Raw genomic sequence first — 22,536 nt, 5'->3', positions numbered from 1 at the left:
TTTTTTTTTTTTAATAAAGACATAGTATTCAGTCCACTTAAACTGTACATGACTTCAACTGGAAGATCTTTTTGGGCATAATTAAGCAGTCATGGTAAAAAAAAAAAAATCCTGAAACACAAGATTCCTGAAACATCTGAGCCTAGGCTGTTTCACATTTACATAAAGAAGCGTGGTTATGCTAGAATAGTGATAATTTTTAAATGTTAATTATTTTCATTTAGTTTCTTATAAGGCATAATTGGTACTGTAGTGTGTGTACTCAGAAGACAGCAAAGATGATGAATTCCAGAATGATTGTACTGAGAAGTCTTGGATCAAATTGAGGAAAACTAGGCTGATGTGCTTTAGTGCAAGCTGTGACCCTTGGCTAGGCTCATGATGTGGTATCTGCTCAGCCACTTCAACTATTTGTTGCTTCGAGGTGTCAGGGAAATTACCTTTCTTTCTTTCTTTCTTTCTTTCTTTCTTTCTTTCTTTCTTTAAGATTTTATTTATTTATTTGACAGAGGGAAACACAACAAGAGAGGGAACACAAGCAGAGGGAGTGGAAGAAGGAGAAGTGGGCTTCCCGTGGAGCAGGGAGCCTAATGTGGGGCTCGATTCTGGACCCTGGAATCATGACCTGAGCTGAAATCAGGTGCTTAATGACTGAGCCACCCAGGCACTCTGGGCAATTACCTTTCTTAGTGTTGTGTAAATTGCACATTTACATTCATGGTGAAAATTCACATTTCATTTCTGCTGGGTTTTGCTATCAAATCTGGTGAAATTCCTTCATGAGACAGTCATGTTGGGAAAGCTTCCCTGGGAGGAGGTGCTCATAGGAACATCAGTTTGAGCTCAGAGGTGGTGTATTGTTGAATTTTTACATTTCGAAGAGCAGCAGACAACAGTATGCTCTCATCACTCTGTGTGTGTCCAACATAGGCAACATAGGCAACATCTGCCTATGACTGTAGCATGCCTTCATCAGTACACTTCTTTTCTTTTTTTTTTTCTTTTTCCTTTCTTTTCTTTCCTTCCCTTCCCTTTCTTTTTTTTTTTTTTTAAGATTTTATTTATTTATTTGAGGGAGAGAGAGCACACAAAAAGGGGGAGTGGGATAAGGAGAAGCAGGCTCCCTGCAGATCAGGGAGCTTGAATCAGGGCTCAATCCCAGGACTCATGACCAGAATGGAAGGCAGATGCTTAACTAACTAAGCTGTCTAGGTGTCCCCACTTCTTTCTTTTTCTTTTTTTTTTTTAAGGTTTTATTTATTTATGTGGGAGAGAGGTGGAGAGTGAGCACAAGCAGAGGGGGAAGGGCAGAGAAAGGGGGTAGGTAGGCTCCTCCCTGAGCAGGACTTGAAGCACAGAGGATCTCCCTGTAAGATGGTTCCAGCACATTCTGTACAATTAACCTGGTTTTGATCAGTCTGTTAGAGGTATCACAATGGTGAAAATCATGTCTACCAGAATCCCAGCCACAGTGGAGTCCACTGGGAAGTAAGGCCCATGTCATCTGTGAATAGTACTAAACTTGTAGTAGGCATGCTGTTGCAGGGGAAGAGGTGCAGGCATGGCCCCTTATTTCCCTTCCAGGTCCTAAACTCCCGGTGTCTCCAGGACCCCTCCTCAGGAACCACCACCAGACTGAGCACCCCCACTGGCCTCATCCCAGCTGGGGAGACCAGCAGTGACTTATTGTTGTTGCAGTCAAACACCTGTGGCCTTCCCCAGAAAATTCCATCCTTCTGGTTTCCCAGGCCAAAAACATGGAAGTCCAAAAAATTGATAATATCTCAGCTCACACCTAAACTGTTAGAAAAACATTTGTTTGCCTTCAAAATATATCAGAATATGATCTCTTTTACCACCAAGTCTCCTTTTATCTTGTTATGAGCTGCCATAATCTCTCACTTAAATCATAGTCACAAACTCAGAATTGTTCTTCCCTCTACTCTTGCTCCGCTAAGTCTATTTTCAGCACAGCTCACTTATCTGCTTAAAACCCTTGAGTGACACAAAACAAACTGAGGGTTAATGGGATGTGGGATTATGGACATTGGGGAGGGTATGTGCTATGGTGAGTGCTGTGAAGTGTGTAAACCTGGCGATTCACAGACCTGTACCCCTGGGGATAAAAAGATATTATATGTTTATGAAAAATAAAAAAAAAAAAAAAAGCAAAAAAACCCTTGAGTGATTCCATTTTGCTCAGAGAAAAGGACCAAATTCTTACAATAATTTGACCTTCTTTTTTTTAAATTTTATTTTACTTTAATTTTTTTATTATGTTAGTCACCATATAGTACATTATTTGTTTTGATGTAGTGTTCCATGATTCATTGTTTGTGTATATAACACCCAGTGCTCCATGTGATATGTACCCTCCTTAATACCCATCACAGGGCTAACCCACCCTCTCACCCACCCCTTCCTTCTAAAGCCCACAGTTTGTTTCCTGGAGTCCATAGCCTTTCATGGTTCATCTCCCCCTCTGATTTCCTCCCTTCATTTTTCCCTTCCTTCTCCTAATGTCCTCCATAGTGTTCCTTATGTTCCACAAATAAGTGAAACCACATAACAATTGACTTTCACTGCTTGACTTACTTCACTTAGCTTAATCTTCAGTTCCAACCATGTTGATAATTTGACCTTCTATTTCCCCTTTGGCCTCTTCTGGCACTTCATACTTTCTCCCTTAGCTGCAGACATACTGGCTTCATGTCTTGCAATTTCTTGGACATCAGGCAGACTTTCCCTACTTAATATATGGGTGCATGTCCAATAGTGTCATCTACTTATGACATTATTCTAATCTCTCCTCAGTGAGGCCTTCCTTACGCTTATTTAATATCAAATTCTTATTAGCATGCCTCATCTTTGTATTCTTTCTTGACTTTGTTTTTTTTTGTTTTTTTTTTTAGTTTTTTTCTTCTTTTTTCCTTTCAGAGAGGTAGTGGGGTAGGGCAAAGGGAGAGAGATAGAGAAAATCTTAAGTAGGCTCCATGCCCCTTGTTGTTTCTGTATATTGTCTCTATTCCTTTCTAGTCTATGTTACTTTTGGGCTCTCTCTTCACACAAAGGATCCCCTTTAATATTTCTTGAAGGGCTGGTTTAGTGTCATAAATTCTTTTAGTTTCTGTTTGTCTTGAAAGCTCTTTATCTCTCCTTCTATTTTCTTCTCCTTCTATGACAGCCTTGTTGGATAAAATATTCTTTGCTGCATAGTTTTTCATTTAGCACCCTGAATATATATATCATGCCAGTCCTTTCTGGCCTGCCAGGTATCTGTGGATAGGTCTGCTGCCAGTCTATTAAGTTTCTACCCATGTAGGTTAAGGAACTCCTGTCCTGAGCTGATTTCAGGACTTTTGCTTTGTCTCTGAAATTTGCAAACTTCACTTTTATATATTGAGGTGTTGACCTATTTTTATTGATTTTGAGGGGGTTCTCTTTCTCTTCTGGACTTGAATGACTGTTTCCTTCCCCATATTAGGAACGTCCTTACATATACTTTGCTCCAAAATACCTTCTGCCTCTCTCTTTCTTTCCTCTTCTTCTAGGATCCCAACTATTCTAATATTGTTTTGCTTTATGGTATCACTTTTCTATAGAATTTTTCCCTTGTGATTCAGGAGTTGTTTATCCCTCTTTTTCTCAGTTTCTTTATTTATTATCACTTTGTCTTTTATATCACTGATCTCTCTTCTGCCTCATTTATCCTGGCAGCTAGAGATGCCATTTTCTTTATTGCATCTCATTGATAGACTTTTTTATTTTGACCTGACTAAACTTTAGTTCTTTTTTTTCTCCATAAAGGGATAATCTGGTGTCTTCTATGCTTTTTTCAAGCTCAGCTAATATCTTTTTTTTTAAAGATTTTATTTTTATTTGACAGAGACAGAGACAATGAGAGAGGGAATACAAGCTGAGGGAGTGGGAGAGGGAGAAGCATAATTCCTGCTGAGCAGGGAGCCCAATGTGGGGCTCAATTCCAGGGCCCTGGGATCATGACCTGAGTCAAAAGCAGACACTTAACGACTGAGCCACCCAGGAATCCCCCAGCTAGTATCTTTGTAATCATTATTCTGAACCCTACTTCCAACATCCTACTTATGTCCATACTGATCTGGTTACTGTGTCATTATTGCCTCTTGTTCTCTTTTCTTGGGCGAGTTCTTCCATTTTGTCATTCTGTCCAGAGAAGAATGGAAGAATCAAAGAACAAAATACTAAAATAGCATAACCTCAGAAAAATGTACACTAAACTAATAAGAAGAGACAGAAACTGGAAATGAAAGAGAGAGAGAGAAACAGAGAGAGAGAGGAAAAGAGAGAAAAAAAATAGAATGAAATAGTTGGACAGAACAAAGCAATACACTAGATCCTGGGTGTATTTTGGTCTGTTTGTTAGAAGAAACTATATCCCCAAATTGTCTAGAAAGAAAAATTTACATATATACAAAAATAAAATTAAATACAAGGAAAGGATAAAATGTACCTAAGGAAGGTAATATTGAAAAATACTTAAAAAAGTGCTGATAAAACAAGAAATTAGTTGAAAAGGAAAAAAAAATCAAAAGAATAAAGAATCATGAGAAAAATCCACAAATCCTATATATATTTTCCCCTAGTGCTGGGTTTTTGCAGTTCTTGTTGAACAATAAACTTGATCTTAGCTGGATATTCCTGCTGGTCTTCTGGGGGAGGTCGTGTTATGCTGACTCTCAGGTGTCTTTGTCCAGGGTGGAATTGCACCGACGTCACCAGGGGTTAGTCTCAGTTTAAGTGACACCAGATTGCTCTATGTGGGTTTTGTTCCATGAAGGCTTTCCCCACTGCTGTAGAAGATGAGAATGAAAATGGCAGCAGCCTGATCTCCAGCCCTGGAGAGGAAAATTCATGCTTTTCACACTTTAGTGAGCCCTCAGAGAAGAGCACTCAATAATTCTGGTCTTCCTGGTTTCAGTCCACACTCTGTGTTCACCTAGCCTGTAACAAAGAATTTCTTTTTTTTTTTTTTTAAGATTTTATTTATTTATTTGACAGAGATCACAAGTAGGCAGAGAAGCAGACAGATAGAGAGAGGTGGAAGCAGGCTCCCTGCAGAGCACAGAGCCTGACGTGGGGCTCGATCCCAGGACACTAGGACCATGACCTGAGCCAAAGGCAGAGGCTTTAACCCACTGAGCCACCCAGGTGCCCCTAACAAAGAATTTCTATCTCAGGCACACAACACCATTTCTAGTGTCCAAAGATTATGGACTCTTGCAGGAGGCACCAGTGCTGTTCCTACCTGGGAGGGGGGGAGGGGAAATATCTCCATGGTTTTCCCACTTGCTGGGCCTCCGACAGGAGACTGGTCATCAGAATGTGCTGCAGTTTGCAGTTTATGGCAACACTGAGCAGAAAGCTGGTGCCTGGACTCCTTGTTTGCCACTACCTGGGAACTCTGCAACAGTAAGGCATCCCCATTCTTTTTGTGACCCTGGTGATCCTGAGACCACAGTGTCCCACCTGGGATTCTGCCCCACTTCATCCCCTGAGCACCTTTCAGGCAAACTTCTAAAGGTTTTAATTTTGTGTTCTGTTGCTTATACCATTTTCCAGCACCCAGCTTCCTGAGGCACCCTCCTCCCAGGGTTTATCTTCCCATAGATTGCCTTGGATTCATGTCTCTGCAGCTCCTACCCTGCAAAACCCTGTCACTTTTCATTTGTAGAATTGTAACAATTCTTTTCTCAGGTCTCCAGGTGATTTTGTAGGTGTTCAGGATGATCTGATAGCTGTTTAGCTGATTTCCAGGGACCAGATGATATAAGGGCCCCCTACTCCTCCACCATCTTAACTCTCTCTCCAGTCTGCAGCTTTACAGACGTGGTCAGAGTAGTCTTCATGGAGGACATAACATTTGAGTAGATAGTTGAAAAAGGGGAGTATGTCACTCATGTGGATATATATGGCAGAAATGTGTTGGAGGGTTTGAATCCAGTGAGATGGGAACACAAAGAGTATTAGATGAGGCCAGAGAGGGGTTGGTGAGTCCAGATCATGCAGATCCTTGTAGGTAACATTTAATGACTTCACTTTTGATGAAAGCAACAGTGGAGTACCGCTGGAGAGCATTGATCAGAGGAGAGATAGGACTTGTGTAGGGCATCAAAGTGGATAATGGGTGAAACAGGTGAAAGGTTTGAGAATACACCAGTCATGGCAAGCATTGAGTAATCTATACAATTGTTCAATCAAAAAATAAGGTGCATTTTATTGTACTTAAACTATAACAACTTCATTTTAAAATAGAAAAAAATGTAAAAGAATTTTCATTTCCACTTTCTTTACCTTCTTTCCTTACTTACTGACTTAAAGACTTCAAAATATTTTAGAACATACAGTTTCCACTGTAATAATTTATATTTATAGTACTATTAAAATGGATAATAATTATTGTATCTACAGCAATATTTTCTAGAATAGGAAGCTGAGAGAAGTTAAGAAACTTGCCTAAAGTCACAGAGACATAAATCATGAAACTAGAATTGAATGTTGTCCCCTTTATTGAAACATACTAGGGCTAAGAGCTTTGTGTTTATTTAGAAAAGACTGCACATAAAGAGCATGGTATTTGGGACCTTTTAGTAGTCTATACTTCAGAGTGATTTTATTTTATTTTATTATTTTTAAAGATTTTATTTATTTATTTGACAGACAGAGATCACAAGTAGGCAGAGAGACATGCAGAGAGAGAGGGGGAAGCAGGCTCCCTGCCGAGCAGAGAGCCTGATGTGGGGCTTGATTCCAGGACCCTGAGATCATGACCTGAGCCGAAGTCAGAGGCTTTAACACGCTGAGCCACCCAGACGCCCCCTTCAGAGTGATTTTAAAGGTTTTCTTTTTCCTCAGAGCATGCACATGAGTGGAGCAGTTGGTAACTGAAATGAGCAGGGTCCCTTTGGGAGACTAAGAGGGGAAAAGGACTCTGAGGACAGAATCTACCTGTTGACAGGTTTGTCCAGGATTCCTTGGCACCATGGTTCACTGTGATTCTGCATTGCCTGAGCTAAGTAGTTTATAGAACATATCCTTTGGGGTTGGATGGGAGGGACAAAGTCCTTTATCCCTCCAGAGACTGGGTATTTGTGAACCTCTCTGAAGTCTCTATAATTATCTGATGGAGGAAGAAGAAATGTTTCATCCATGTGTTCTGCCAGGGAATTGTTCTGGGGTAATACAGCTGGCTTTAGAGATGTTTCTTCATAGAATAGTGGGGATATTTCCTTTTTATGCTATAAAGTTCTAAGAGTAGCAGTAACAAACTTTCTGCTGATATTATAGACCCTTCAGAAAAGTCTAACTCAAGCCTTCTAGGAAAGACTGGCTACTGTGAAGTATCTTCTCTCCCCACAGATCCTGCAGTGGAAAGCTGAGTAGATGTACCTGAGGTACAGTTTACATGTTGTAAACACACTGCACATGATTCATCTTCAAAATAAATCAGAATTACAAGAGCAAAAACTATGAGTTCTCCATCAGAACTCATCTCTTTCTGTATAAGAAATAAGAAATAAGGTAAGTTTTCAAGCCCAACTAAAGTATGTCTTTTTTCTTACCTTTCATTAGGGCCTGGGTATTTCTGGCCATTGCCATCATTTAGTTCTGTCTCCTGAGAAGCATGAAGTTCCAGAAATACATTTCTCTCAGTGATGAGAAGATTCTGATGTGTCAGGGTTCCCGGCTTTCAGTGGCCTCTGCTTGATGCAGCACTGCCTCAGGAGTAATTCTTGTGGAAAGTGGGGTCCATTGAAGGGCCAGAGGTATAGTCTCCTCTGTTGGTGGATTTCTTATCTGCAAGGTTGAAAATGTACTGACCACATGCATTTGGCATGCAGAGATACTGTTGATACCATGATTCTATGATACAATGATCCTGGTTGTTCTGATATTAATGATACTGTTGACTGCCCAAACCCACTGTCACCTATGAATTATATTCTCTTTCTGGTTTTGGGGTAAGGAATGATATATGGAGAGGACGAATAAGAAGCAAACTCTCTAGCAAAGTCCTAGGAGGAAGCACTCTTTAGCAAGATTCTTTGCCCAGCCTTGCACTGGGGCTTTATTATATTTAAATAAAATATAAATTATGGTCTCTTTTTTTGACACATCCTGAATTTTCCCTCCATTTGATAGTCAAGACATGTACTTGACATGCCAATGGTTTTCTTCCTTACCTATTTATGGTTTCTGGCTTTACACTAGCTCCACCATTATGGTTTTAGTCTGATGATTTGCAGGGCATTGGAGGGTGGAATATATAAGAGGGATAAGTTGCCATGGAGCACAAAAGCTACAGATCTGATACTTTTTTTTTTTAATAATTTTTTTTTATTTTCAGCATAACAGTATTCATTGTTTTTGTACCACACCCAATGCTCCATGCAATCTGTGCCCTCTCTAATACCCACCACCTGGTTCCCCCAACCTCCCACCCCCCCCACCTCTTCAAACACTTCAGATTGTTTTTCAGAGTCCATAGTCTCTCATTGTTCACCTCCCCTTCCAATTTCCCCCAACTCCCTTCTCCTAACTCCAATGTTTTTGTTTTTTTTTTGATTGCTCTCTGCTAAACTACCTGTCAGCTTAGCCTCAATTGCACAAAATAGAACAGTGTGAACTTGCCTTACGAGATATAAAGTCAAATGAACAATGATATGAAAGCAAAAAGAAATAAGGCTATAATTAAGGGCTGCATGATTCATTACACACATACACACACACATACATTTACAGTGGAAGGTCCTTAGTAAGAAAGTGGTTTGGGAAAACATGGAAAGCTTTTTGAAGAGACTGTATCAGAAGCTGGTACTCTGTGCACTGTAACGAAGGAGAGTAGAGGTTGTTTCAAAGGGAGATCATTTAAGCACTAAGAAATATTGAAAATTTGGTGAATGAAATGGTATGGGCATATTTATGGGAGACAACAAGTTTCAGGTGTCGCTGGAGTATGCATGCCCAGAGGCACTGGGAGGAAAGGTGATAAGGAAGATCATGGCACAGTGTTTGAGGGCCTCAGAAGTCATGGTGAGTGTTTTAGCCATTGCAGTTGAAAATCACAGTAGCTATTTTATCATATTTATGATCCATCATATTTTTAAATGATTACTTTTCCTTTTCAAGCTATAGCAAGGAGGTAAAAAGGGAGAGAGAGGAGAGAAGGAGGAGAAAAGGGAATATCTAACATTGTGTCTTTTCTTTCTGTTTAGAAACTTAGAAAACCCACTTAATGAATTCTAGAATTGGCCATTTATAATACTCACATTTATGAAATACCAACCTGCTTTTGTGGTGTCTATGAACTAATGTTGCTAACAATGAAAACTTGCATAGATTTCTCACTCAGTGTGCTCTTTTTTTCTTACACAAAATAATGCAAGACATTTTATTTAGAATTTAACAAATACTAGACATTGTGTGAAAAGAATTATTATTTTCTGTGTTTTGGGAATCTGAGATGACCCTGCTTTTAGGGTCATTTTAGTGAAAATACTCTGTATGATATTATAATGATGGATGCAGGTCACTAATATTTTTCCAATTCCACAGAATGTACCACACCAAGAGTGAACCCTGGGGTAAACTCTGGCCTCTGGGTGGTGGTGATGTGTCATGGTTAAATGATCTGTTGTGACAAATGTGCCATTTTGGTGGGAGATGCTGATAATGGCAGGGAGTGATATCTGTGTGGGGGCAGGGACTATATAAGGACTCTGTACCTTCTTAGGCTTTGCAGTGAATCTAACATTGCTTTAAAAACAAGAGTCTTGACAGCAACAACAATAAAAAAAGAAAAAAGCAACAACAGAATGGTCTTATTAACACTGAGGGCTGCTGTGGATGTTTGCTACCCATCCCACCCCAGCGACAGCTGAGAGTGAGCATTTCTGGTCCTTCACTATGAGGGGATGTGACAATTCTGAAGCCACCACAGATTCATTTTCTTGGGAATACAGCAAATGCACTTGTATGGTTTCCCCTGAGTTTCTCAGTTCAGGGGATACAAAGATGGATGTCTTCAGTGCAACTCATACATCTTGAAGGACGTAGGCACTTCATTACAGATAAGCTCAAAGTTCAATGGGACTACATTTAGGAAAAAAAATGACTAAATTTTATTTTATTTTTTTAAAAGATTTTATTTATTTATTTGACACAGAAAGAGAGATCACAAGTAGGCAGAGCAGCAGGCAGAGGCAGAGGGGAAGCAGGCTCCCTGCTGAGCAGAGAGCCAGATGTGGGGCTGGATCCCAGGACCCTGAGATCATGACCTGAGCCGAAGGCAGAGGCTTTAACCCACTGAGCCACCCAGGCGCCCCGACTAAATTTTATTAAACAACTTAATGATTTTACGGGGCACTTGAGTGACTCAGGAGGTTAAGTGGCTGCCTTTTGGTCAGGTTTTAAACTCAGGTTCCTGGAATCCAGCCCTGTGTGGAGCTTCTTCTTTTCTGCCTGCTGCTCCCTCTACTTGAGCTCTCTCTCTCTTTCTCTGTGTGTCAAATAAGTAAATCAAATCTTTGGGAAAAAATGAGTAATTTTGTTCTTAGGTACTGAATAAATCTTAATAAAATCAGCTCCCATATTCTGTATGTCTCCAAATTTTATATTTAACCACAAGAGTATATTCAAACTTCATAACCTGGCTTTCATGGCCTTTGGCTGAAGGAAAACTTGATTTTCCAAGTTCTTCCACTATGACTTTAGAATATGTCTAGAGGTTTATATTGACCTCTTTGGCTTATCATCTCTACTAATACTTAGATTTGATTTTTTTCATCTCAAATACTCTCTCCTTCTGTTTTTCATATCATACCTTTGCATCACAAACTCTTTACAACTAAGGGCCTATTTTATTTCTACTTTCTTCTCATCATGGACCCCACATAATGAAGCTGTTATATGCCTTTTCTCTGTTTTTTTTTTTTTTTTGTATTTATTCAAGGCATTTGGAGACATCATTACGAGGTTCTTATCACCATGAGCCAATTGGCATGATCAACAGTAACAATATGATTTCAGCCAGCCAGCAAAAGAAATTTGTGTGTAAAACTGTTGTGCAGCTCTATTGAAGGTAAATGAGTAAGGTAGATTAACAACTTTGCAAGTCAATATTAATAATCATAATGGAGAATTGATACGAATAATCATAGTTCAAGTAACCATTTCAATTGCAGGGAGTACAGACCTGCATCTCCCATGCTTTGTGCACACTGAATTATTTAGCCTCCATAGAAACCCTACAGAGTAGGTTATTTCACTCTTAATGTTTGCAGGTGAAGAAAGCGAAGCACAGAGATATCAAGGGACTTGTTAAACGTTGCACCATAGTGGGCGGTATGAATCCAGGCTGTCTGGCTTCAGCCTTCATGTACTAGGTGCTAACAGAGGAGCTCATCTACCTCTCTGCTCTTCTTTACAATACCTGCATCTCAGGGAATCTGGTTTAGAACCTGTCTTCTTCAGTTAAAGTTTACATAATTATGAATTTTTTACTACCAATCTATCCTTTGGGAATTTGTACTCTTCTCAAGCAGATGGTTTGTATTTTTCTAATACCAATCACAAAGTGCCTTACATAATGAATAATTCCATCTACATTGATTTTAAAACTCATATTAGAGAATTTCAATCAGGGGAGCATTTTGTCCATTCTTTACAATAACTCCATTGTGATATAATTGTGATTCAATATTTAAATAAAAGTTAATTATAAAATTATGAGAGAAAAGCATAGATAGTACAATTTTAAAATGTGTTGAAAAGAGAATAAATTAAAATGGAGAAATTGATGACTTGGACTATATGAAAAGAAAGACGTCACAGAAAATGAGAAAAGGTAAAATTTTAATAGTAAAAGAGGCAGAGCCTGGAACTTACATAGTACTTACTTATTATGCAACTATTATGCAATATTACGTAATTAAGTTCTTACGTATGCACGACTCCAAATATCTTACTTATTACTTACTTCTTATGAGCCAGATTTTTTTTTCTCATTTTATCTGGAGAGGTACCATGATTATGTTTAAAATTGCTTTTTTAAGGCAGTTAATATTGGAGATGGTATTTGAACTCAAGGCATCTGATTCTAGCAACTCTGTTCTTGGCCAAGAATGTAATTATTTTGCTAGATTAATACCTATTCCAGATAAAATATCAAGATTGCAAAATATAAACTGACAAAAGATGAAAAATTCTCAGAATAGCAGTATTTTTGTACAAAATAAAGTAAAAATATAAAACGTGGTTTGTGATAAGAAATATATGCACATAATAAAATACATTTTTTTCCAAAATCTTAACCAAGTGAGAAAATAAGATAATGTCACAAAGTAATTGTTCAGTTTGTCTGGATGTTCCTCAGCTTTTCTACAAAATCATAAACCTTGAAATATTGGCCATACTTGTATATAGAAAACAGTTGTAGAGATACACATGCAAGGATACTGATAGAATGTTTCTAAAAGAGCATATCAAAAAGCAAAAGGGGTTATATCTGTAGAGTAGGATGATAGCCTCAAATATTTGGAGACAGATTTTAATTTTCTTCTCTTATTCTTCTGTATACTTGGAAGAATTAATGATTGTCATGAATTATTCTGCAATAAAAAATAGCTAATAAATGGACACAAAATACTGAAAAACATTTTAGTAATTATCAATAGCAATGATAATCTTTAGAGTGTGGGGCAATATCATGTTTTCATATATCAATTATTCAAAATTGTTACTTGTGAAAGTATAAATTGGAAGCAATATCAATATCCCAATGGGTAAGGGTCAAATAAATGTCATTTAGAAAAATTTATATAATGTCACGTAATTAAATAAACAAACTATGGGAAGTATAGTAATATGAGAAGAACTGTATAATAATTTCAAATCAAAACCAGAACAGAAAATGATATACGATTTCAATGAGAAACTACATATGCTAAGAGCAAGAACATGAAATAGAAAAATCAGAGAGTACTAGATTAGAATTATGAAATATTTTTCAAATGATATTTCTAAAAGAATTATCCTGGGGAATTCAGGGTAAAAAGAAACATATAGAAGTCAAAACACTAGATTAGATGATAGACTATATTAGATTATAGGCATTGTTAGGAATTTTATACCACATTGAATTCATATGTAGAGATTCTCCATGTTCTCGAGTTCAGTTTAAGAGTAGAGTAAAGAGGGTAAATGGGAGTTTTCTTCAGTTTTGACTACCTCAAAGTTCTACAGATATTTGTTACATAACAACCATCAATGAAGTTGACATTGAACACAAGAGATGTAAGCAAAAGATTGTAAAAATAGATTTTTGTAAAGCATGTTTCATCCAAGATACTGACAGGGTCAGAGATGAAGGAGTCAAGAACCCACACATGAGTGAACCGAAGTGAGAATATTTTCTTCTGGAAGGATTCTCCAACAATATCAGTGCTTAATTATATTGGAATGGTGTTTTTCAGATTTCAAAGCATGTAGATTAAAAAAAAGAAAAAAACATAATGCATGAACTATATGTGTGTATATGTCATGTAATTTTTTTTAACCATGGGGAAACTTAGGGTAAGGTAGAACCAGTATTTGACTCCGTTTTTCATATGAAAGATACATTTCAAGGCATTTAAGTCACTTGGCCAAGAAAAGTACAAGTTCTTCCATGTTCAATCTTGGTAGGAATCAAAATTAAAAAAAAAATTTAAATTTTATTCTTCAAATGCAAAGGTTTTGTTGCAATGCAGTTAGTTTCTGAATCTACAGATGGATCTGGGAAAGGCTTGGACTTCTCCAGATTTACAGAAATTCATAGAGGATTAAAGGCAGTTGGAGGTAACATAACATGAAACAAAAAGAAGGAATTCCTTGGTCAGCCCACTAGTCTTCCCATGATGTCTCGTCTTTTCTTCTCTTTGCAGATTAAACCCTTGTCAAGTGAACCTTACCTGCAGCCACTAGTATGGTGATGAATAGCAGTGTGACTGAATTCATTCTGTTTGGGTTGACACAGGATGCAGGAAAGCAGAAATTAATATTTGCGGTCTTCTTGATGTTTTATCTTGCCACACTGTTGGGGAACTTTCTCATTGTAGTGACTATTAAGAAAAGCAGGACCCTTGGGAGTCCCATGTACTTCTTCCTATTCTATCTCTCCTTTGCTGATGCCTGCTTCTCTACAACCACAGCCCCCAGATTGATTGTGGATGCCCTATCTCAGAAGAAGACCATTTCCTACAATGAGTGCATGACTCAGGTCTTTGCAGCCCACTTCTTTGGGTGCATGGAAATCTTTGTACTCATCCTCATGGCTTTTGATCGCTATGTAGCCATTTGTAAGCCCTTGCGATACACAACCATCATGAGCCGCCAAGTCTGCCGTGTGCTGGTGATTCTGAGCTGGGTGGGATCCTGTATCCACTCTTCAGCACAACTTTTCCTGGTTTTGAGATTGCCTTTCTGTGGCCCCAATGTGATTGACCACTATTTCTGTGACTTGCAGCCCTTGTTGAAACTTGCCTGCATGGACACTTATGCGATAAACTTGCTAGTTGTTTCCAACAGTGGAGCCATATGCATGGTGAGTTTCATAATTCTACTTATCTCCTACATTGTCATCTTGTACTCTCTGAGAAACCACAGTGCAGAAGGAAGGCGAAAAGCTCTTTCCACCTGCACCTCCCATTTTATTGTGGTTGTCTTATTTTTTGGTCCATGTATATTCATATACACACGCCCAGCAACTACGTTTCCAACAGACAATATGGTGGCTGTGTTTTACACAATTGGAACACCCTTGCTCAACCCTCTGATCTATACACTGAGGAATGTGGAAGTGAAAAATGCTATGAAAAAGTTATGGTGTAGCTAAGTATGATTCTGTTGATACAGGATATTCAGGGATTCTATTGTATATTTCCTTAACGTGGTATTTTCCTAGCTTGGTTTTGTTTCTTGGACAAGAAAGATAAAATATTCCCCCTGTGGAAAAAAGAAATAATAAATTTAAATTACACTAATATTGTATATATTTAATTGTATTAATATTAATAAATATTAACATATATACTTATATTCTGTTATTCTGAGAATACTGCATGAGAAAAGGATTACCTATAGTCCATAACCATCTTGAGAAACCTATGAGGGCCCTTAGTTGAATGCTATTGATAACTGATCATATTCACACAATGAGTTAACTTCCTATACAAATTTGTTTTCAGAAAAGAAAGTACTGATTAGTGAAAGAATGGTTGTGTGTGTGCACATACCAATTCTTTTTCTAGATTTTATTCTACTGTTTCTGAATGTGGTCATAAGAGCTAATCCATATGGAACTGGAATTTAGAGAGTGGAGGTTGCCATCTTGAGAATGTGGGATTTGGAGAAGGTATTCTGAGAAAATTCTGCTCTGGAATCTTTACCTGAGCCTTCTTCACTGGGGAATCTACATGGATGGACGCTCAAACTCCAGTCAAAGCTAGAAATCTCAGTGAAAACCTGGACTGTCACTGGAGAACCTCTAAACGTTCTGTGAAGGGTGAGAGAAAAAGAGTCTCATACTTGGCAGTGATGGGCGAATCGGCCATCAGCTGCCTTCTGGTGGGTTCCTTCCCATTGCTCTCCACAAGGGAGAAGGGAGATGCAGTGCAAGTGTTTGGCAGCAGGAATATGCAGAAGAGAGGATAAAGGGTACAAAGGAGACTAGAAAATCATGCACAGTGAAGACCAAGACAAAAAATAAAAAGAAAATGGGGACTTTATCCAAGCTGGAGAAAGCACCATTGGCTTCTTGTTTTTTGAGAATCACTTGTAGGTATATTAACATTTGAAGGGGAAAAAAAAATGAAGTTTCTATATCATTGACCTAGTGTAGCTTTGTTTCCTTGGTTGCCACGTTTGTTTGAGTATCAGGATAAAAAACATTTTTTTTTTCTTAGTTCTTAATAGTTTCTGCAAAGTAAAAATTCAGATTCCTTGGGAAAACCCAGGATTAGAAAATATGTTTCTTCACTTTTCAAGTTTGGTCTTTTGGTTTTATATATATAAGAATGTTTTAAAAATTATATTTTCGGTTTTAAAGATAACCTACTTGATATGTTTGATATACACCTACCACTACCACTACATCATAATCTCATAATCGAGCACTATCATGTGATGCTCTTTCAGTACTTGAGCTTATAATTCCCATCAAATTAATATCAGGAAGTATTTACTTGATAAAGGCTAATGATAAAAGAATACAATGAACTTTACAAGTATGTGAATAATTTCTGCCAATGGAAGACAAAATGTTATCCTGTGCCACCAAAGATTCCCAGAATTTCACATAATAAGGGGTAGCAAAATAAATATTTAAGTCTCAAAGAGGATGTTTGTCAGAGAATAACTGAGGATATTTGAGAAACATTTATTTGCACTCACATAAAAGATCCATTGTTAAGGACAAAAGTTTGTATAATTAAACCTTATCTGTAAATGGGGAAGGATTTGAAGTAAATTGGATGGAGATTGACTTTAGAAAGTAGTCATGAAGAAAGGGGAAAAGGAATCACTCCACGTATTAGAATAGGAGAAAAGAAAAGAAGTCTTAAATTAATCATTGATGGGTCAGGGAAAAAATTATAAAATGACTTTCTCAAAGATCCAAGGGAACTCTCATAAAATGTTTTTGTGATTTCAGTGGTGAAGGGAGCTATTTTTTTAGTTCCCCTCATCTCTATGTTCAGGTTGGAGGCTTGTTGTACAGACGAGTAAGTACCTCAAGATCCAGGACAGAATCATCAGCAGGGTGTTAGAGACAACAAGAATAGTTAGTGTTAGGGCAATTTTCCTATGAGTTACTTCAAATAGCTAGACAACGGTGGGGTTCTGTTGGACCTTCGCAGTTAACAGACAGTTACAAAGGTTCTGTGGGGTTCTACAGAGATCTGTCACCCTATCTTTCCTTCAGCCCATGATTCAGAAAGAGAGGATCCCAAGGTAGAATGATGGTGTTTGAACAAGGTAGAATTCAGTTAAGGAATTTAGCAATGTCTTATGCCCTAAATGTCCTTTGGGTCTCTAGGCTGTCCTGCAGTGTAAAAAATACCTAAGGGGCACCTGGCTGATTCAGTGGGTTAAAGCCTCTGCCTTCTGCTCAGGTCATGATCCCAGAGTCCTGGGATCGAGCCCCGTGTTGGGCTTTCTGCTCAGCGGGGAGCCTGCTTCCTTCTCTCTCTTTCTGCGTGCCTCTGCCTACTTATGATCTCTCTGTGTCAAATAAATAAATAAAATCTTTAAAAAAATTAAAAAAAAAACCCTAAAATAAATAAATAAATAAATAAATAAATAAATTTCAATGAGGAAAGATGGGATTTTTTTTTTTTTTACCAGAAATTCTAGCAAAGGTCCTGAGATTGCATTTTTTATGGGTGAAGCACCTCACCCTGAAACAATGACATTTGTAAAACAACAACAAAAGATTCCCTGGTCTTCCAAACCTGGATTGTATCCTTACTCTTGAAGCGTAGGTGGAAGCATCAATTACACTTTGTGATTTGACCATGTGGCGGGGGGGGGGGGGGAATCTATTTCAAAGAGAAGGAATTGATAGCCCAACAGGCAGAAAGCAAACCCAAAGCATCTACACCAGATTTTGATTCCTCTGCTTTGCCCATTTTCACAACTGCTTCTTCAGGTACCCATGGCATCAGATTCTCTCATGGTGGCTCTTGTCCATATAGTCATATTGTGCAAATTAGAGAAGTGTGCTTTGTCCTCAAGACACTTTACTTCCAGATAGCAGAAAATTGTCATGATACATTTACTGCTCTACAAGACCTTTCACTGCCATCTCTCAAAGCACTGTTATAATAAATATATAAATCTTGGATATCCACATGTCAATGGTGAATCCTTAGATGTGGAGCCCTTTGCATGCAAGGGTGTGGCAGCCTTGGATGTCCCCATTAGACAGAATTAATTCTTAATCATGCATTCTATACTATGTCATGGAAGATTCTGTCTTTAGGTGAGGTTGTCCAAAACACTTTGGAATAATGTTTACTTTTTTCTCTCCTTACATCAATGTCAAGTCCCTCAGCAAAATCTATTGTATCTACCTTCATAATATACCCACCTCTACCCCTACCACCACAGTCCAAACCACCATCATTTTAATGGTAGCAATAACCTCCTAACAAGTCTGCTTCTACTCTTGTTCCTTTATGAACCATTCTCTGGACAGAAGCCAGAATTATCCTCTTACAATGATCTTCAAGGTCCTGCAACATATGTCATCAACCACTCTTTATTCATTCCAATACTGTTAAACTAGCTTCCTTTGATCAGTGGTACCAACCATGCTCCCTCCTCAAGGACTTTTCAATTGCTGGTTTCTCTATCTGGAAACTTCTTTCCTTGGATATCATTGTGGGTCTTTCCACATTCATTCAAGTTTGGCTTTTGCCATCCCTTCTCAAAGAAGTGTTCTCTGATTACCTTACAGAAAATAATCCTACTCAGGGACCATGTATCATTTACCCTGCTTTATAGTTCTCCTAGCAGGTATTATAATTTGACATAATGTAAAATTCCTTTTCTATTTGCTATTTTCTGTCTCTACTTACTAGAATATAAGCTTTAGGAAAGCAGAGACTTTATCTGCCTTTCCCCCCACCCCCCAGAGTGTTAGGTATATAGTAGACTATGAGTATTTTGAGGTGAATTTATAAGTGAATGGCTAAATAAGCCATAAAATTATATTGCATTAAATAATCCTCCTCTACATCTCTCTCTCTCTCTCTCTCACACACACACACATACACACACACACAGGCACACACACTCAAACACCAGGACCAGATTGATTATTCTTCTTTGGCAGGTTGGTTTCATTGTGGTTGAAAAGGATACTCATATTAGCTAAGTCTGGCTGGGATTGGAATTGGGAAGCTAATAAGAAAAAAAAAATATTTGGTTTCTATTTGACTTTAAAGAAACTTTTAAAGATTTCTTACAAATTGGTTAAGCAGAAACAAACCAACAAAATAAAACAGAAAAACCCATGGTGAAAGAACACAGAGGACAAGAATATCTGGATCTTTAGAAGTCTTCTCTTTATCTTATTTAGTTTACCTCTCCTAAATATAATGGCCTCTCTTCTCTTACCCAAAGGCAAAATAATTTTTAAAAATGTGAAACCATAACTCTCAAAAAATATAAAATGAACACACGACAAAAGTTTTATTTAGTTCATTCATTACTGAGGAAACTGGTAAGATTATACTCAGCCTAAAGGAAACTCCAAAATACCATCCTTACATTATTCAATCAGGAATGTGTAATTAATTTACAAATAAATCCTAAACTGGCTTGATCCCTAATGGTCAGGGAAATCAATCAACTTTCCCCCAAACAGCATATGCATTTCTATGGACCAGAATTGTTAGCATTATTATTAGTTTTATAAATTTAAAGAGTTCGAAAATAGCTCAAGACAATTAAAGGCATAAATCCCATAGAATCATCTAATCCCAAAGAGAGTGCCATAGATGACACATAGGCTTCAACTGAAGATGTCCAGTAATCTTCATGTTACATTTCTTTTTTTTTTGTTATTAAGTTTTTTTTATTCATTTTATTTTATTTTTTATAAACATATAATATATTTTTATCCCCAGGGGTACAGGTCTGTGAATCGCCAGGTTTACACACTTCACAGCACTCACCATAGCACATACCCTCCCCAATGTCCATAACCCCACCCCCCCAACCCCTCTCCCCACATCAACCCTCAGTTTGTTTTGTGAAATTAAGAGTCACTTATGGTTTGTCTCCCTCCCAATCCCATCTTGTTTCATTTACTCTTCTCCTACCCCCTTAACCCCCCATGTTGCATCTCCTCTCCCTCATATCGGGGAGATCATGTGATAGTTGTCTTTCTCCGATTGACTTATTTCGCTAAGCATGATACCCTCTAGTTCCATCCATGTCGTCACAAATGGCAAGATTTCATTTCTTTTGATGGCTGCATAGTATTCCATTGTGTATATATACCACTTCTTTTTTATCCATTCGTCTGTTGATGGACATCTAGGTTCTTTCCATAGTTTGGCTATTGTAGACATTGCTGCTATAAATATTCGGGTGCACGTGCCCCTTCGGATCACTACGTTTGTATCTTTAGGGTAAATACCCAGCAGTGCAATTGCTGGGTCATAGGGTAGTTCTATTTTCAACATTTTGAGGAACCTCCATGCTCTTTTCCAGAGTGGTTGCACCAGCTTTCATTCCCACCAACAGTGTAGGAGGGTTCCCCTTTCTCCGCATCCTCGCCAGCATCTGTCATTTCCTGACTTGTTAATTTTAGCCATTCTGACTGGTGTGAGGTGATATCTCATTGTGGTTTTGATTTGTATTTCCCTGATGCTGAGTGATATGGAGCACTTTTTCATGTGTCTGTTGGCCATCTGGATGTCTTCTTTGGAGAAGTGTCTGTTCATGTCTTTTGTCCATTTTTTGACGTGATTATCTGTTTTGTGTGTGTTGAGTTTGAGGAGTTCTTTGTAGATCTTGTATATCAACTCTTGGGAATTACAGATAACCCAGAGTTGCAGAAAATGCTTTCTGCTTGTGTTCCTAACCATGTATGTGTCCACAGATTTGGGAAACTTACTCATTGTGGTAACCGTGATCACTAGTCAGATCACCTATGTATTTTTTCCTTACTTCCTTATACCTCATGGATGCCATGTACTCTTTTATCATTGTCCCCCAAGATGATTGTGGACCCTCTCTCCAAGAGCACTACCATCTCATTAGAAGACTGCCTGACTCAGCTATTTGCAGGGCATTTCTTTGGTGGTGTGGGGATCATCCTTCTCATCATGATGGCCTATGACTGCTATGTGGACATCTGTAAGCCCCTGCACTACATGACCATCATGAGCTCTTACATGTGTGCTGTCTGCTGCTTGGAGGGGCCTGGGTGGGAGGAGCTCTCCACGCAGTAATACAGCTTCTCTTCATGTATCAAATACTCTCCTGTGGTCCCAATGTCATTGATCACTTTATGTGTGATTTGTTTCCTTCGTTGAAACTGGCCTGCATGGACACCCACATGCTGTGTCCCTTAGTCATCCTCAAGAGTGGGGTAATATGTGTGACCATTTTCCTTATCCTCATCACTTCCTATGTGGTCATCCTCTGTTCCCTGAGTTCTTGCACCTCTGGAGGGTGGTGCAAAGCCCTCTCCACCTGTGGCTCCCACCTCACTGTGGTCATCCTGTTCTTTTTGCTATACATTTTTCTGTGTGTGCGGCCTGTGGCCACTTACCTCAAAGACAAGGCAATGGCTGTGTCCTTTACCATTGTTGCACCCATGTTAAATCCATTTATCTATATCCTGAAGGATGCTGAGGTAAAAAAATGTCATGAGGGAACTGGTAAAATGAGGGACCCTTGGCATCATTGGGTTACATGCTAAGGACAGATATTCCCTACAAGGACAATGAAGTCCCACCAGTCCCATTTATTCCAAGCCATTGAGCACACAGCAGCCAATGGCATCTTTTAAGTGTACAAATCAGGTTAAGATATTATAATCATGTTATTTCCTACCTGTCTAGTATGTGTTGTGCTCCATTCCTTTTTTTTTTTTTAATAATACGCTGGCCACTCTTTTTCCTTTCCTTTCCTTTTTTTTTTTTTACTTTTTTTTTTTTTTAAATAATTCAAATCTGGTTGTCAATAATTCAGGTACTGGTTCAGGGCTTTTGTTTGTTCTTACTCTGCTTGCTGCTGGGCTTCTCTTTCTCAGAGCCACTGCTTGGCTGGCTAATCTCATTCTTTTTTCTTTCCATTTTAACCTCCTTGAGGTGAAGCTTCCACCTCTTTAAACAAGTCTCTCCTGATGTCTTTTCCTGGTCATTCCCCTTAGTTACTCTCTGCCTCTTCATTCCTGAATTCATTTTACATGTCTTCATCTTGCCTCATGTCAAAAAAGAAAAAGCCCATGGCAGCATAAGTAATTTATTGTTAGTAAAAAATTTAGGATTATAATTCTTTTCTGTTTTAATTATTAATTAAAGAACTGGATGGATCATAATGATATTCCTAACCTTAAATATTTGTAATCTGTTTGGGAATTTTCCTAGTGTCAAAAGTAGGTCCAGAACTCCATCTTCTATTACATAGGTAAGAGCTATTATCACCATTTGTGCTGAAATTATTACCTGTCAGTTCAATTTCATAAATTTCTTCTCTTATTTGTTCTATGGGATCCCCAAATTAATTCACATTATATAGCTTTACTCATTAAACATATTACTTAGGGATTCAATGCTTAAGTTCTTGACACTAACATTTGAAACAGATTTTGATCTTACTACTTTTTTTTTGAGATTAAGGTTTTAAAATTTATTTTATTTATTTATTTTATTAACATAGAATGTATAATTCATTTCAGGGGTACAGGTCTGTGATTCATCAGTCTTAGACAATTCACAGCACTCA

The 22,536-nt window shown here is 38.1% G+C and overlaps 1 protein-coding gene and 1 pseudogene across 1 annotated transcript; both read left to right on the top strand.

The window, feature by feature from the left end:
• The first annotated feature begins 13,999 nt into the window (after window positions 1-13,999).
• On the top strand, window positions 14,000-14,908 carry LOC111149693 (olfactory receptor 4C11-like). Its single transcript, XM_022506916.1, has one exon. It carries the CDS (start codon window positions 14,000-14,002, stop codon window positions 14,906-14,908), a length of 909 nt encoding a protein of 302 aa, XP_022362624.1.
• A 584-nt stretch (window positions 14,909-15,492) lies between these two features.
• Window positions 15,493-21,508, top strand: LOC111149906 (annotated as a pseudogene).
• The last annotated feature ends 1,028 nt before the right edge of the window (window positions 21,509-22,536 follow it).

The sequence above is a fragment of the Enhydra lutris genome, unplaced genomic scaffold, assembly GCF_002288905.1.
Source record: "Enhydra lutris kenyoni isolate GAN:26980312 unplaced genomic scaffold, ASM228890v2 scaffoldscaffold22, whole genome shotgun sequence".
In the NCBI taxonomy this organism is placed as follows: domain Eukaryota; kingdom Metazoa; phylum Chordata; class Mammalia; order Carnivora; family Mustelidae; genus Enhydra; species Enhydra lutris.
Note: the sequence above shows the minus strand (reverse complement) of the source record. Positions and strands in the feature narration are given on the sequence as shown.

Coding starts and splice junctions, on each gene's coding strand:
- LOC111149693 (XM_022506916.1), top strand. CDS start 14,000: ATGGTGATGAATAGCAGTGTGACTGAATTCATTCTGTTTGGGTTGACA.